At 51.1% G+C, this 15,527-nt stretch overlaps 8 protein-coding genes across 8 annotated transcripts; 3 read left to right on the forward strand and 5 right to left on the reverse strand.

Annotated features, from left to right (window-relative positions):
* Positions 1–173: 173 nt before the first annotated feature.
* Positions 174–1,367, forward strand: N7511_001956 (GATA transcription factor LreB; the record flags this gene model as incomplete). Its single annotated transcript, XM_057124381.1, has 1 exon — positions 174–1,367. The coding sequence occupies one exon, from the start codon at positions 174–176 to the stop codon at positions 1,365–1,367; it is 1,194 nt and encodes a 397-aa protein (XP_056986540.1).
* Positions 1,368–1,961: 594 nt separating this feature from the next.
* On the reverse strand, positions 1,962–3,038 carry N7511_001957 (uncharacterized protein; the record flags this gene model as incomplete). Its single annotated transcript, XM_057124382.1, has 3 exons — positions 1,962–2,391; positions 2,450–2,749; positions 2,800–3,038. The coding sequence occupies 3 exons, from the start codon at positions 3,036–3,038 to the stop codon at positions 1,962–1,964; spliced, it is 969 nt and encodes a 322-aa protein (XP_056986541.1).
* An 850-nt stretch (positions 3,039–3,888) lies between these two features.
* N7511_001958 (FAD-dependent oxidoreductase) lies at positions 3,889–5,309 on the forward strand (the record flags this gene model as incomplete). Its single annotated transcript, XM_057124383.1, has 3 exons — positions 3,889–4,149; positions 4,376–4,761; positions 4,844–5,309. 3 exons carry the CDS (start codon positions 3,889–3,891, stop codon positions 5,307–5,309), a joined length of 1,113 nt encoding a protein of 370 aa, XP_056986542.1.
* A 294-nt stretch (positions 5,310–5,603) lies between these two features.
* On the reverse strand, positions 5,604–7,369 carry N7511_001959 (metallophosphoesterase family protein; the record flags this gene model as incomplete). Its single annotated transcript, XM_057124384.1, has 3 exons — positions 5,604–5,868; positions 5,921–7,302; positions 7,355–7,369. 3 exons carry the CDS (start codon positions 7,367–7,369, stop codon positions 5,604–5,606), a joined length of 1,662 nt encoding a protein of 553 aa, XP_056986543.1.
* Positions 7,370–7,759: 390 nt separating this feature from the next.
* N7511_001960 (putative Phosphoserine phosphatase) lies at positions 7,760–8,827 on the reverse strand (the record flags this gene model as incomplete). The annotated part of the gene is made up of 6 exons (XM_057124385.1): positions 7,760–7,911; positions 7,976–8,124; positions 8,182–8,484; positions 8,554–8,630; positions 8,680–8,693; positions 8,740–8,827. The coding sequence occupies 6 exons, from the start codon at positions 8,825–8,827 to the stop codon at positions 7,760–7,762; spliced, it is 783 nt and encodes a 260-aa protein (XP_056986544.1).
* A 182-nt stretch (positions 8,828–9,009) lies between these two features.
* Positions 9,010–10,483, forward strand: N7511_001961 (tRNA (adenine-N(1)-)-methyltransferase; the record flags this gene model as incomplete). The annotated part of the gene is made up of 4 exons (XM_057124386.1): positions 9,010–9,109; positions 9,160–9,306; positions 9,366–9,436; positions 9,500–10,483. 4 exons carry the CDS (start codon positions 9,010–9,012, stop codon positions 10,481–10,483), a joined length of 1,302 nt encoding a protein of 433 aa, XP_056986545.1.
* Positions 10,484–10,630: 147 nt separating this feature from the next.
* Positions 10,631–11,889, reverse strand: N7511_001962 (acylglycerol lipase; the record flags this gene model as incomplete). The annotated part of the gene is made up of 4 exons (XM_057124387.1): positions 10,631–11,405; positions 11,533–11,602; positions 11,668–11,722; positions 11,830–11,889. The coding sequence occupies 4 exons, from the start codon at positions 11,887–11,889 to the stop codon at positions 10,631–10,633; spliced, it is 960 nt and encodes a 319-aa protein (XP_056986546.1).
* Positions 11,890–13,024: 1,135 nt separating this feature from the next.
* N7511_001963 (CCR4-Not complex 3'-5'-exoribonuclease subunit Ccr4) lies at positions 13,025–15,333 on the reverse strand (the record flags this gene model as incomplete). Its single annotated transcript, XM_057124388.1, has 2 exons — positions 13,025–14,213; positions 14,273–15,333. 2 exons carry the CDS (start codon positions 15,331–15,333, stop codon positions 13,025–13,027), a joined length of 2,250 nt encoding a protein of 749 aa, XP_056986547.1.
* Positions 15,334–15,527: the final 194 nt, after the last annotated feature.

The following is a 15,527-nucleotide window of genomic DNA, read 5'->3' on the forward strand; positions in this document are numbered from 1 at the left end:
CCCCCTGACCCCTTGAATTCCAGTCTTTTGTACTGGATCATGGTCATTCCCACTCCCTCTCCCGCTCTATAAACATATCTCCGAACACCTCTTGAGGGAATGCGATTTCTCTTTATGACTATCACCGAATACGCGCATCACGAAGTACGATCACCAGTTCTACTTGACCCGATATGGCTCTAAGTCGCCCACAACCATATGAGAGCAGGCCCGCTCCTGCACAAGTCTACTCCGCTCCGAATGAGGGACCTCCGATTTACGCAATGGATCAGCAAAATATGCCCGTCTCCTATGGTGGAAACTATGGAATGCAAGGTCCCCAGTATGGTGGTAACCAAGCACGAAACGAACCAGGATGGACAGAGCGAGTTCTCGATGAGATGAAGGACATGCTTCTTCTCCTTACCCCACAGGGTCGGATCTCCTATGCCAGTCCATCGTGCAAGAATATTACCGGCCGTGCCCCAACACAACTTGAGGGAAGCCTCTTAACACGGTTCATCCACGAGGACGACCAGGCAATCTTCCAGAAAGATATGGATGATGCTGTCGACTCGAACCAGTCATTCCGCACCCATTTACGATTCCAAAAGACAAACAGCACATACTGCCTCATAGAGGCATGCGGACACCCACATATTGCCAACCAAGGCGAGCGCCAGACTGGAAGAACATCACCTACCGCGGCGCGCTGCACGGGCTTCTTCTTAATGTGCCGACCGTACCCCAACAAGATCTCGCAACTCCTCGACTCTTTCCTGGAACACAAGATTGAAAATGCGCGTCTGATTCAACAGATTGCCCAGTTGAAGAAAGAAGAAGACGAAGAGGCGAGCACGAGTCGACCTCCCCCGCAGACGCAGGATCCAGCCCAGATATCCGAATCTCACAGTCAAACATCGGCACATGAAGGCGGATCCAGCGACCAGGAATCCACAGACACCGTCGCCCAGACATCCGATGACTCTGATGCAAACCCATCAGTCGAGTACTACCCAGAGAACAACCACAGCGAGTACCCTTCGCACATTGACGGTATCGAAGTCATGACAGGTCTTTACTACGGCGAAGGCGAGAGGTCCCAAGGTTTGAGTACAGGAACCAGTCGCGGTCGTCTCGTCCACTGTGATATCGATATAACAACCGCAGCGGACCAGGAGCGCAACGCACAGGAAGGCGACCGCCGCAAGCGACTCAAAAGCCAGCATGTCTGCGGTGATTGCGGAACGGCTGATTCGCCAGAATGGAGAAAAGGGCCCAATGGGCCTAAGACTCTATGTAATGCCTGTGGCTGTAAGTTCCCACCGCTTGTTGACTCGCTTTACCTATCCACTCTTGGCGCACAAGCTAATCCTGTCATCTTTTAGTGCGTTGGTCCAAGAAGGAAAAGAAACGTCAGGAGTCGACTTGATCCTTTTGTGTGCTTCTCTTATGCTTCTTTCTTTGCTAGCGCTCGTATTTTGGGGTAAGGGCTTCTAGGTTGAGTTTTTGATTTTAAAGCCCCATGAACATCTGCATGGGTGATGATTTATGCCCTATGGTTCTAAGCTTTCTTTGGTTCAATGTAAATAGTTGATCTTTTTTTTGGGCTGTAATCTACCTTGCGCATGCTCTACATGAACATGCAACATTATTTTCTTTGATACCTGAAATGACTTGATTTATGGGGAATTAAACGATTCTCGACCGTGCATATAGTCGGTGTAACTTAGAGCCCAACGCCAAAGATGAGGGTAATATGTACTTAGTACTGAGTACTGACTGTACTTGCAGGGGGGGGATTTTGTGTGAGAACAAACGTATCGGCCCGAATCCATAAGATGTCGGAATGAGCCTGGAAAAAATATGAGTGGAAAGGAAATTCAACCCGCTGAACACCGTTCTGCTCCTCAATGAACGCGACATGAGGAGTGACAAAAAATGGTATCACAAAAAGCAACAAACGATTCCTCGCACACCAATCAAGTCTTAGCCTTCTTCGGTGGAGGTGGGAAATACATCGGTGAACCGACCTGACTCTCCGGGCTCACTGCCTGCGACTGTAGGGGCGGCGATGGATATTGGTCGTGGGACTGAGAATTGTTTCGCAGGGGCAAGTCTGAGGAAGTGCTTCCATTCCCAAGACGGTTGAAAGCCAGATGGCGCGGAGCAAATGGCGAGATGTTTCCTCCGACCGCCATTGGCGGGATACCAGGGGTGCGAGGGACCATGCCTGGGCCTCGGGGCATGGAGCCCGGAGTCATGGGGATCATGCTTGGAGACTTCATGATCTCTTCTTCGAACTCCTTTTCGATTCGGCGCTCCTCCCTGCGTTCCAGAACCTCCTCACGTTCCTCGCGTGTGATGAAGCACGAATGAATATTGAAGCCGAGGATCACGCAGTAGTAAATACTGTGAGTATGTTAACGGATTGTGTCTTCACAAAATCAAGGGGAGGAGGTCTACGAACATGATGATGACCGTAATGGCGAACAGCGCTTTCGCTTGCATACAGTATGGGATATTGGATTTATGAGCGGCCACACTGCAACTCTTCGCAATGTACCATGGCGCTCCTGGTTGGGGGTGACTTGGATCCGACATGTCAGAGCCACCTTGGAACCGAGCTGCCACGATGTAGAGGACGATGAGGGACAGATGGATGCCAGTTGCGACAGGAGGGTAGAGTAGGTTCATCCAGTGGACAGGCAGCTTAACGATCAGGAAGAATGTGCTTAGCACTCCGAGGACAAGGTTGTAGTTGGTAATGCTGCTTTCAGTTAGTTTGCCTTTTTGATATGGGAATATTGGACAACCTACAATCCAGACCATACCATCGGGGTGGTGTATGGCCTATAATTTGATGCTGCGTAGAGCGCCTCGTTTGGAGCGCTGTTGAACCCATTGTCTGCACCGTCTTGCCATAGTAATGTCCGGTATAGATTATGTGAAGCAATACCAGTCAAAGTGAGCATGACAATAGTGATCGGAAACTCGGCCAGCATCAAATAAAGAGTGATCTTATGATGCTTATGCTTCTTAGGGAAAAAGAACGGCATTGTGGCGGTAGATGCGGTGCGCTGAGGTAGCTGATACTGAAAACTGAGGATGACCGTTCAGTCGAAGCGCCGGGGGATTAAAGAGGTGTACAATACAACTCTGCCAGACCGGCTGGCATAGGCGCAGGAGAGCAGATGCTTGAACTTGGGGAGTTTCAAAGAGTCAGAAAAGCACAAGTCTGGGCAATCCGGACGACGAGCGTTAGATATGAGCTCCAGGCCGAGTGGCAGGCTCCATGGCAATGCAGAGAGGGGCACGAATCAGCATGGGACATGCATGGCAGCTCATGTGTGTTTGAGAGTTGCATTTGACCAATGCTTGAGGGCGGCAAAGCGCCGCAAGTCGTAACCCAGGGTCATCACACCAATAAAATGGCCAGGATCGAGGGTTGGCTGCCGGTCACACACTAGGTGTGATGGGGTTGGCAGATCTGCACCATAGCCATCACAGAACTCACTCGTTCGTCCTGCTCTTGGCGCTTTGGCTGGAAACTTGCAGCTTTTAGCGCCTGGCGAAATGCTGAATTGATGGATGTCGCTGTGACTGGGTTTGCAGAGTACATATACCCATGTTGATTCCCATGTTGGATCCCATCACAAAGAGGAGAAATCGAGTTATTTTACAGCACTAAGTCATATTCTCCAGGGTCGTACTTTGTCCAGTTGCCGAGTCGAGCGAACCGTAAGTTGATGGTTGTAAAGAGGAAGTCGTAGAGAGGAAGTCATGGTCATGTGGTCGGGAGTCAACTACAGCAAAGATCACTGCTTCAATTGTTCAGACTACAACTGCTTCTTCAACGTGAATTGATCTCCAACTCACTCAAATCCAACCTCGTAGCGTCTTTATCTGATGAAGTGCTTCCGCCTCTACTCGTCCATCCCTCGGCTACCCATCACATCCCCGTTCATCACGCGGGCTAACCAACTACGGTCGATGTCCAGGGCCAGCAGCCAAATGAGTTCCCAAAAAGAGGATTCAATTCCCCATGAGCTCCGCACAGCTGCAGAACCCCGGCAGAACAGACTCCATCGTGTGCGGCTATCGCATGTCGAGCAGGTCAATCCCTCTGTGCGACTGCTGCAGTTGGCCCTGCCCACCCAAGAGAATAATGTATGATACTCTTCTCAATACTCTTGATACTTTGGAGTACAGTATTCCTTGAAAATAGTCTCTGGATCTACTGCACCTACCGCCACACCAGTAACCAGATATCGAGCCCGGCTACCATCCGGTTGGATGTCCCCATGCCATCGGAGCATATGCTCCGCGGCTACGGATTCCAATATCCCTCAACCTACACATTCCCTCTAAATGTTTATGACTAACAAATCTACAGAATAGTAACCAGCATGCATTCAGTTTCCTTCCAGGACAATGGCTAGATGTTCATATCCCCTCCATCCCCAAAGCGGGTGGGTTCACCATCACCTCCACCCCAGCAGATGCACAAGTACTGCCATCACCCGAGGCATCCGCAGTCTCGCAGACTGGGGAACCCCTGGCCTCTTTTATTGATATCCAAGGCCGGTTACCGTACGTGGAATTAGCCGTGCAAGACTCGCCAGGGAATCCAGCCGCTGCATGGCTATGGAGACCCAAAGAAGATATACTAGGCAAAGAGCTGAGTATCCGTGTAGGCGGGAGCTTCACCTGGCCGCCTACCGGGGTAGATAGCAAAGATGTGAAAAATGCTGTCTTTATTGCCGGGGGCGTTGGTATCAAGTAAGTGGCTGTCTTTCCTGAGCCTATCACATCTACTGGACAGTACAATCATTTCATTCCAACGAAGACTAACAAATCCCAGTCCACTAATCTCCATCATATCCCACCTAAACAATAACGACCCAAACACGACATTGCCACATAAACTTCATATCCTTTACTCAACGCGACTACCAAAAGGCCATGGTGACCTCTCACTGGAGGAAAAACTCGAGCAGATTCTTTTCCTGCCTCGATTACGGCAGATCATGCTGTCCCAACTACAATCCCGGCGAACCGAAATCCACTTACATCTCTTTTTGACCGGCCTATCTGTGGAATCGGACTGGTCTGAGCTTCATGAGGCAGGTCTTTCTATTAATAGGGGGCGGATCAGCGAGTCTTATTTGCATGATGTGGTAGTTAATTCGAGTGAGGCGAAAGATTTGGGAGATACAGTATGCTACGTTTGTGGGCCACCTGCTATGACCGATTCAATAGTCGAGGTATTGGGCGGCATGCTTGGGGAGGGAAGGGAGAAGAGGATTTTCTTTGAGAAATGGTGGTGATAGAATAGTTGCTGAACGCAGTCTGACCACATATCCAAAAGCATTTCTACGACAGTTTTGAGTTGAGATATGAGCATATGAGAAATGCTTGAGTATTCAATTAAGGAAACTCCCCCAAGACGCCGACCTGTTGCAGGCAAGGCGCAGAAAGAAAGATATATATACAGTTAGATGAAGAAAAAGCCGCTGCTGCCAACGGAAATGACAGTATGTGAGAAGAGCAAAGTACAGTGATACTTGCATCCCAATGGAGTATGGAGAAAAAGGGAAAAAAGGAGTCGAAGTCGGACTTTGTTAGGAAGCTTCACTCGGGCTGTTGACAGTGCCGCCATCCACGATCATCATCTCGTCAATCTTGGCTTCGGTCTGGCCCCATTCAAGGCGCTTATATGTGGAGACTCGCCCGGGGCCCATGTCGAAGTCGAAGAATCGTACGCGGCGGACGAAGTCATCGTAGCCTCCGTACCCGCCCATACCGACGCCGCCACCGTAGCACATCCAGAGCGAGGGCTTTTCGTTAGCGTCCTGCTCGAGCATGCAATAATCGTTGACATGGTCACTAGTGAGAAATTAGCTTTGCGAGAACAGAAGTTGGGTATAAAGCATCTTACTGTCCACAGCTGACGAACAAGACACCTTCTTCTTCGAGAGCGTCTTTGAAGCCAGAGTTGAACCCCGGTGCGGTCGGGGCTTCCATCCAAGCACCCTTGAAATATTTTCCTGCAGTACGATACTCAGGAAGCGGGATGTGGATGAATGCCACATTCATGTGGATATGCGAGTATTCGAGATGTTTTCTTCTAAGACTCTGTGCAGTGTTCTTGAACCACCGCGTTTGGCTTGGCTTGATCCAGTCATAGCCACGGAACTGACGTTCGTCAGGGGAGTAAGAGTGTGTGTCAAGGAGATAGAAGGTGAGAGCAGAATGGGTGCTCTTGCCCCGGTCGAGGATTTCGACGATGTAATTTCCGACTCCGTCGATGTCTTCGGGGCCGGCGGCTGAAAGCGAATAGGGAAGTTCTTCATATATGGTCATGAGTTGTGCGCGGGTCAAGTCGCCCTCGTCGTCATGGTTTCCAAAGATAGCTGCGTAGGGAATTTTGCGGTCGACCAAAAGCTTCACGGATTTGAAAAGAGCGCTTTGTGCATCGGGGGCGGTTTCGCCGTTGACCTGGTCACCGGAGAAAACGACCATGTCAGGCTTCTCTTCGTCGAGAAGTCGCTCAACAAACTCCAAGGTTCGAGGATCGGCTTCACATTTCTGACCAGGGACCAATTCCGCTGGAACAGGGTCACGGCATAGGCCAAGACCGGTGCTCAAGTGAAGATCTGCCAGCTGCATCACCTTGAACTTTCCGTTCTCGTTGATTCTGGGGGTCGGTCTCTTGGGTTTGGTCGGGTGGCCTCTTCGAATGCTCAGGCGGGTCTCCAGCTGCTCCGTCCGACTATCCAGAAGAATGGGAGTGTCTTTGACTTCCCAATTTGGACGAGGGTCGACAGCATCTGCACCATAGAGAACATCGACATATGTGACAGCACTTTCAGAGTCACTGGCATGACGGGAAGACGAGCGCCTAAGCCAGAGGCCGCCCGGTCGGGGCTCCCAAGCCCCAATGTCTGCTTCTTGTTTCGCAACATAGTCGGATGGCGGCGTCATACGGCTGATCTTCAAGTCGACGACCACCTTGTCATCAGGACCGAGTTCCTCCTCCTTCTTTCGCCTGAATTGGACGTAGGCGCTCGAGGTCCAGCCCGTGCGCAGGTAAAGATCTTTGTCGATGCGATACCAGTGATCTGGATCCAGTTTACAACTGGAGAAAGGATTGATTGAGTTACATGTGGTGACGGTTACGTCGGTGATCACGTAGCCAGAGTAATGCGACGGGAGGTGGCCGTGAATAGAGGAAGGAAGGACACGAAATCGGTTATCGAGAACGACTATCACGAGTAGTATGAATGTAGCGACTAGACCGAGCTGTACGCTCGCTCGGACCTATCAAGATGTTAGCCAAACGTTTCACACCAGTCAATGTGTCGTGTCATACTAGTCGGCGAGCCATAATGAGATGGAGATCACCCTGGTAAGGACTTGAAAAAAGGCGTGGCGCAGTGTCGCATGGTGCCCACGAGCCGAAAAAAGGAGGATGTAGAGAAGAACACCGTTCAGCTCTAGAGGAATATATATAGGGAGGGAATGTTTGAAGGACGAAGGTGGCCACGCTTGGACCCTGAAGGCGGTCACTGACTTTTCGACTCCTGACGGGGTCCAGCCCTCTCTTTCTGAATGCTTACTCGAGGGGCTGAGGAAGCCTACCAGGTAACTAGTCGTTTATGCTTATTTTTCATGTATGAAATATAGGGCAGTTTTCATTATTGTCAAATATCTCCGTGTCTAATATACCCGAAATATCATCATCCATATCTCGCTCTATCCTCTATTTCTTCTATATCTATTCGGAGTTGGTAGGCTTATAACGTCCCTCGTAGACATCCTTGGTAGTTGCCTTGCCACTCAAAATGGCTTGAGAAGTCTCGAGAATGCTACGCCAGTCCTTGAAGGTTGTGTAAGGCATCTGTCTGCGCTGGCAGTAGGTAACCAAATCTGCAAGAAGAGGTAAGCTTAGTATCAGTGGCTCAAGTCCAACGAAGTGGAAGTAAATCATTACCTTTGCCCTCCTTAGCAAAGAGGAGATCAGTTTCCGCCGCCGCAGACAAGTCTGAAACACCGTCTCCGGCATAGAGAAGAATTGGTCGCTCGCCTTCAGGCAATGCGGCGTAAGGCTTGATCTCCAAAGACTTGTCATGACCAAAGTGGCTGGGACAGGGTTATTAGTAACGCTGGTTTTCCAATGATTGATTTGTATTAGTTTACCTGTCGTCATGGTATTCAATACCCCAGCCACCCTCCTCGTTGATATCCTTGCCGTCGCGGCCCACGGGCTCGTTCGAGATGATGGTCAGGTGCTCGGCGGGCTTGTGGCCGAGGAACTTCTCCAGCAGGGCGCTGATGATAGGGCGCATGCCAGAAGACAAGATGACAATAGGGACGTTGTTATCACGAGCCCAGTAGTAGAACGCCTCGAAGCCCGGGTCCAGCTTCATGTTCTTGAGCAAGATCTCGATACATTGGTTGTAGGGGGTCTTGATAGATCCAAGCATTTCGCGGAAAGCATCACTGCAGGCATAAAAGGCCGATTAGATTGTGTTCTCCGAAAAGAAATGGGTCTCGACATGATCGACGTACCGGAAGCTCAGGGTCTCGTCCAGGACCTGGTCGTTCAGAACAAGGCGGTTTGCCTTGCCGAAGCCAAGGTTGTCGATCTAGAGAATGTCAGGAGTGAGCCACACAAGGACCATCAATGCGATATACCATGAAGTCATTGCCTGTTCTAGTCAGCCTTGAAGTGGCGCTTTGCGGGGAAGCACCTACTGTCGTCGACGGTAATTGTGCCATCAAAGTCGGTGAAGAAGATGAGCTTAGGCTTGGTCTCCATATACGGAAGCGAGTGTGACCCCATTGTGAGAGCAATGCAGAAGATATATAGAACAACTGAGAAGCACAAGCAAAGCACGAAGAATGAAGAAAGAAAGATTTGACCCCTCGAACTGGGGGTGGGTCAGTGCGGGTTCATCTGGGTTATCGGCTTTATCTGGAGCAAGATTTTCCTTCCGCTCTGAGCTCCGACTTGGGTTTTGCATCATGTCTCGTTTGCGTCAGGTCCTTCAGAGATTCCTAGGGGCTGCCCCGTCACCTGGTCTACGGTCTCGAGCCATTGACACCAATTTCTCCGTCTTCAGAGGTAAGTGCCTCCCTGTCACTTCCCCGACCTTACAGTAACATTTCGCGCAGAGGGAGACCGAATTGTCCTACATGGCAAGCAGCCCTCATTGTCGAAGCCATTGAAGAAGGGCGAGAAGCTACAGACCCATCGGGGAACTGTGAGCCATGACACGATCCTCAGCAAACGTATCTGGGATACGGTACAGTCAAGCAAAGGTCAATAAACACGCCGGTCCTTCATTGCAAGCTGCCACTGACCTCAATGCTATTCACAGGTGCTTCGATTCGAGTTAGCCTCCCCACACTGGAAGAATACGTCGCCCTGACTCCTCGTCTGGTCACGCCGGTATGCGAATCCCTGTCTCAGCCACGCATGGAAAGATGCCTTGGACTCATGCTATCCTCGTAGATCTACCCCCAGGATGCCAATTTGATTGCTTCCCTCCTCGACGTCCATCCCAATACCCCTGCTGCGGGCGAAAACCAACCCTCATTGGAGATTCTCGAGTCCGGAACTGGCCATGGGTCTTTGACATTACATCTGGCGCGTGCCATTCATGCAGCCAACAGCACACCGCCACCTCACCCATCCCGATCGCAGATCACCTACCTAGAGGGTCGAGTCAACAGGCCAGGAGAGACGGAATCGGGCCAATCCAAAGAGAAAGAAGCCGAGACAGCTGTGGACCCGGTACAGGAAGAATGGGATGCGTGGCGAGCGCAACGCAATGCTGTGATTCACACGGTGGACGTCTCGCCCAAGTTCTCAGCATTGGCCGAGAAGAACGTGCGAGGCTTCCGCCGTGGAATCTACGCCGGCGACACCGACTTCTACGTTGGACCTGTTGAGAAGTGGATTGCGCAGCAGATGCAGCAGCGGAAAAAGACCGGGCTGGCTGCATTGACTGGGAACGGCACTGTTGAGCCATTTTTGTCCCACGTTATTCTGGACATGCCTTCTTCGAACCTCAGAATTCCGCACGTTACACCGGCCTTGAAGCGCAATGGATACCTCGTGGTCTTCATGCCCAGTATCACCCAAATTGGCGAGTGTCTGCAATTGATCAAGGACCAGCGGTTGCCTCTTGTCCAAGAGCGCGTCGTTGAGCTTGGTAACGGCATCAGCGGTGGTCGCCTATGGGATGTGCGGTTCGCGACTAAGAAGTCCGGCGCGGATCCATCGTCTTGGGCTGTTTCGTCTGATGCGGAGGGCGCTAGCCCTGCTGCTGATGCCGAAGAAGCCAGCGCTAGCGATGCTGCTTCTGAGGTGTCTACGGAGGAATCCCCGAGAGGGGGAGAATCTGTTCTGGTCTGCCGGCCCAAGGTTGGAGTTCGCATCCAGGGCGGCGGCTTCGTAGGGATCTGGCGGCGTATCGAAGATTCTTCTCGGTGACCCGCTACTCCGTGTATATTGAAAACATACCCGTCCCTGTAACATAGAGCGTCTGTATACTATTGCATATCTGATAGAACACTAACATAATAATAAGAAGGAACCGAAAGGATATTGAAAACAAAAACAAAAAAACACTAACACACCTCAAAGCTTCGCCTTGTTGGCCTCAGCAACATCCTCACCCTGAGCAGACACGCCACCCGCCTTGGTTAAGATCCAATCCCTGATATCAGCAACAAACTTGGTGGTAGTCTCAGGCAATTCAGCATGCAAAATATGATAAGCCCCATCATAAGTAACAAGAGTAGCATCCTTCCCGCGTTTCGTCAACTCCCCAGCAAACGCCTTAGTAGCAGGATAGCTAGTAATGCGATCCCCATCACCATGACCAAACCAGAAAGGCAATGAACTATCAACCCACATACCAGACGAAGCATCCGTCTCAAACATCGCCTCAAGCCACAATCCCCGATCCAGCATGCCCGCCAGACCCTCCAGGGTGCCGGTATCGTGGCACAACTTGTCAGCCATGCAATCCTCCACAACAGACGGAACTCGAGACAAGAGGTTATAGTCAAGTGGGGAATACCGCTGCTTGTGCGGGAGGAGCTTGGCAACAAGGCGGCCCGCGGAGACGGTCAACTTTGACGGGCGCGAGGCTGGATCGAGGGCAATGAGTGGGGAGGATAACATGACTCCGGTTAGCTTGGGCCGGTTGGAGTCTTTGTTGTATGGGGATTCGGGATGGAAGATGTAATTGAGGGTTTGGCCACCGCCCATGCTGTGACCCATTAGGAAGATGGGGACGCTGGACTCTGATGGGAGAGTGAGTAGGAAGGAGTGCATGTCTGCGAGGACTTGGCTTGTTGGGCCTGTGTTTCCCTTGTCGCTTGACTTTTTGACGTTGCGGCCCCAGCCTCTGTTGTCATGTTAGTTTGTTGTTTGTTGTTTCTTTTTGATAATGACATGGGGTTTCGTGAATGATCTTGTGGAAAGGGTCGATGTTGATGACTTGAAATAGACAGTTCTGATCAAGATCTACGTACCTCTGATCGAAAGACCTAACCTCGATTCCTGCAATCGCCAGGTTCGGGAACATGTCGTAGTATGCATTGCCTAGCATGTGTTATTGACTTGTAAAAAAGATTTGCTCTGCCGGCTCATCCAGTGTGGGAGCTTACAGTGATCACTGAAGCCATGAATAAAGGCCAAGATGGCACGCGGAGATTCGCTGGTCTAGGATCTGTCAATATTTGCGCGAAAGACGTCGAGAGAGACAAGCTCGTATAGCTCGAGGCAAGCTCGATCGAAGCTCAACCCGGACTAGGTTTCAGTCAACTCACCTGCCATGTCTTGGTGTACAGCTCAAGGCCGTCGGGTAAGGAGAGTGTTCCCTCAGTCATCTTGTGAAATGCTGAGAAACTGAAGGGAGAAGTGAAGTCGAGTCGATCTTACCGACATGTGATCGGTGCACGGACGATGTTTGCACCGAGCACTTCGGATATGCGAATATAGATCAATCAGGTATGGATTTTCTACAACAGTTGATATTGAGGAAACAATCCATTCCAGATCTAGAGCTATATAACCCTTTGTGGCTGCTCTTGCACTTTATACCGCGGGTATGAGAGGGCTATAGGAACCAAGTGATGCCTCAACCTTGGACGACAACAAAATTCCGACGGTACCACCAAAGTTTCCATTTCGACGATAAGGCTTCCACGCTTGGGCTATGTGATCGTACATGCAGTGCAAGTAATGCAAGGAGCCAAGTGGACATTCCTGTTGTGCCACAATGAACTAGGAACCAGGATCTAGCCCTACGGCACGCCTCTTTATACATTTCTACGGGTGGAAAAGAGAACCAAAATGAAAAGGAGAAAGGAACAAGGCCATGCTCTATTCTCGATGGTCCCTCGCGTAGGACAGATGAAATCAACAAACGTACATGGAATAGACAACGCCCTTCGCCCAAACAGAAGACAAAAAAGCAACCTCGTCACAGGGCAAAAAACCATACCCTTCAGCCACCTGTTCCACCCGAACACCAACCACCCTCCCATCCTAAGCGTCGTGAAGCCGTCTCAGATGACGTTAGAGATTAGGTGAGATGAAACCGAGATAAATCAGGAAACATAAAGACACAGGAGATAGAGAGAGACAGAGAGGGAGGGGCAGGAGGAAAGAGGGAACGCGGAAGATACAGGAGAGTGGAAGAAGAGATGCAAGATTGCCGTGCCAAAGACTACATCCAAGGGACACGAGGCACAAGGCCAGGGGCATTGTTCGCGTGGAACGAATGCTCCGCTCGCAAATCAAGGGAGAGGGAGTAGATAAGAGTGAGAGAGAAGGAACACGAGAGAGGATCAAGGACGTTCATAAACAGGAGAGAGAACACAGAGAACGGAATAAAAGAGATACGTAAAAACACCATAAGACGGTTGGCTGCAAGGCCACCACCCAAAAAGATTCCGAGATAACAAACAACAAGAAAGGAAACCGATTGCACAAACACCCATCTTCAAATGCTCCAATTCGTTAGTGCCGTTGCGGTCCGAAGTCTGCCTCCACCACCTTGCCCTTCTTTCCCTTCACCGTAAACTCCGCAAGCAATGCGACGTGGTCACTCGGGAAGTGGAAGTTGGGGAATCCGGGGACACGGCGTAGGTATTCCTTGTCGACTTCGCCGAGCAATGCCGACACATGGAGTGTGTTGGACGAGTACCAAACGTAATCGAGGATGGCCGTGAAGTCCGAAGTGTAGTTGGTGAAGCTGAGCTCCCCCATCGAGGCGTACGCCGACTTCAGCTTGAAGGGATGAGTCATTCCCACCTTACTGAGGTTTCCGTACAGTCGCTTCTCGAGATCAGGGTGTTCTTCGGGCAGTCGACCAGTGGAAATCAGGTTGTAAGCCGCGGAACCGGGCGAAGAATTGAAATCACCGCACATGAGAACAGGAATCTGATCTCCGCTGGAGTACTCCATCGACGGAGCCGGTTCTACCACGGGAGCGTTCTCGGAGCCACTCTCGGCCTCCGAGAAGCGGAAAGCGGTCTTATCTGTGCAAGCAGGCCACTTCGAGTACTTGTCTGAGAGCTTGGTGATTTCCTCCATCAGGATAGCGGTCTGGATGAGCTTGACATCCTTGAAGGCGGGATCCCAATACAGATGGGCGTTGACACTAATGAATCGGGCACCGGTCTGGCGGTTCTCTAGGAAGATCACAACAGCGATGTGGTCCTTCTGCCACAGTCGGTTGTAGATATCATCCTGGCCCTTTGCATCAGGACGTCGGACAGCGGTCTGGCCGAAGTTGATCAATTGCTTGTCCAACAGGATGTACTTGCTTCCCTTGAAGAAAGTAGCACAGCCATCAACCGACCGGGCATCTTCCTCCTGCATTCCCATTGCACGTCCTCTTGGCCAATAAACACCCTTGTAATCATTGTAGGCAAGCTGCTCTCGGAAGTAGTTGTTGTAGCTGCCCTGGTCCACCTCCTGGAGGCAGATGATGTCGGAGCTGTGAGATCGTAATTCGTTGATGATAAGCTCGCGACGGTACTCCCAAGCCAGCACGCGGGAAGGAACGTAGCCATAGTGCGATTGGGTGGCAGAAGAGTCGCACAGAGTGTTGTACGACAGAACGGTGATCTTTTCCGTGGGACTGTTGCTCGAGCTGGAGGTTTCGTCAAGAATGACCCAATCGCGATCGGGGGGGGGGGGTGAACTAGAAAGTCAAGGTTAGCGAGCATGTTCTCACAAATTCACGTTGAGGACATCATTGACACACCTGGCATCTCTTCCTTTAGATACTTGATGAGAGCCTTTGTGCCATCTTTCATGATCTGGGACTTGAGAACATCGTTGAGGGGGTTGCCCTCAACACCCAGAGTATCGAGTCGGTATAAGTAGCCCATCTCGTAAGGAAGGTTGCGAATGTTGTTATCAAAGAGATATAGCTTCTTCAAGTTTGAAAGCATGCCAATCTCTTCTGGCAGCTCCGTCAAGTCGTTGCCTGAAAGATCCAGGTGGCTCAGCTTCCGAAGTTGACCAATCGCTGAAGGCAACGCCTTGAGCTTGTTGGAGTTAAGGTAAAGCTTCTCGATGAAGTCATAACTGAACAAAGACGTAGTTAAAGCGCGTAGTCCTTGGCCACCGAAATCAAGCGCATTCCAGCCTTGTCGACTGGCTGGCTTTGACCCGGGTGTACCATTACGTCCTTCTGCCCCAGCATCCTCGTTCTGACTGATGATTTGGATCCCTTTCGACTGTTGTGCAATGACGCGGGCGTAGTAATGTGGGGAAGTGGCCTGTCTCGATTCAGCTGCCAGCTGAAGTTGTTGTTGCCAATGTTCGTTCATCGATTCGTCCATGTCGTCGTCAACGGCAGCCGGTACACCATTCTGCAAATGAGTCGAAGTGAAATGGGAGGTCGTAGTTGAGGCCAGTGCGCCGCTAGCAAAATTGTGTTGGTGGGTGAGGTTGTGAGTGGCTTGTGTGTGGTGGGCATGGTGGTGCGGCTGTTGTGCGTGATGGGAGTGGTGGGTTTGCGATTGGAATTTGGGGATCTGCATGCCAAACCGCTGGTGGGCTTGACCGCCATTCATCATGACATGCTGGCCCTGATGAGTTTGACCATACATGTTGAAAGAACCGAGAGCAGCAGCTGGGTTCAGGGCAGGGGAACGAGAGGGGGAGGGGGTGTCGGGGTTGAATTTCAGTCGACCCGTCGGAGAATTGGTCCCGTTTCGAACAATGTGTCGCTGATGAGGGTTCTGTTGCGCTTGAGTTTGGAAGTAGAACTGCCCGGCCCCAGGCTGCTGGAACCTGTAGGTACCATCTGCCATTTAACGTGGCAGACGAGACCGTGTGTTGTTTCCCTGGTGGAAAACCGGTTGGTGGGCGAGCGGCGCTAGATGGAGGTCGACCGCGAGAACAAGGAGAGGAGTAGAGGATCGGAGACGGTCTCTTCTCTTCTTCCACATAGAGACCTTTCGTGAAAGCTCTTAAATCAGAGCAGGATTGGGGGGGTCACTACAGC

This window comes from Penicillium nucicola (assembly GCF_028828085.1).
Source record: "Penicillium nucicola strain IBT 29836 chromosome Unknown utg000002l, whole genome shotgun sequence".
NCBI classification, from domain to species: Eukaryota; Fungi; Ascomycota; class Eurotiomycetes; order Eurotiales; family Aspergillaceae; genus Penicillium; species Penicillium nucicola.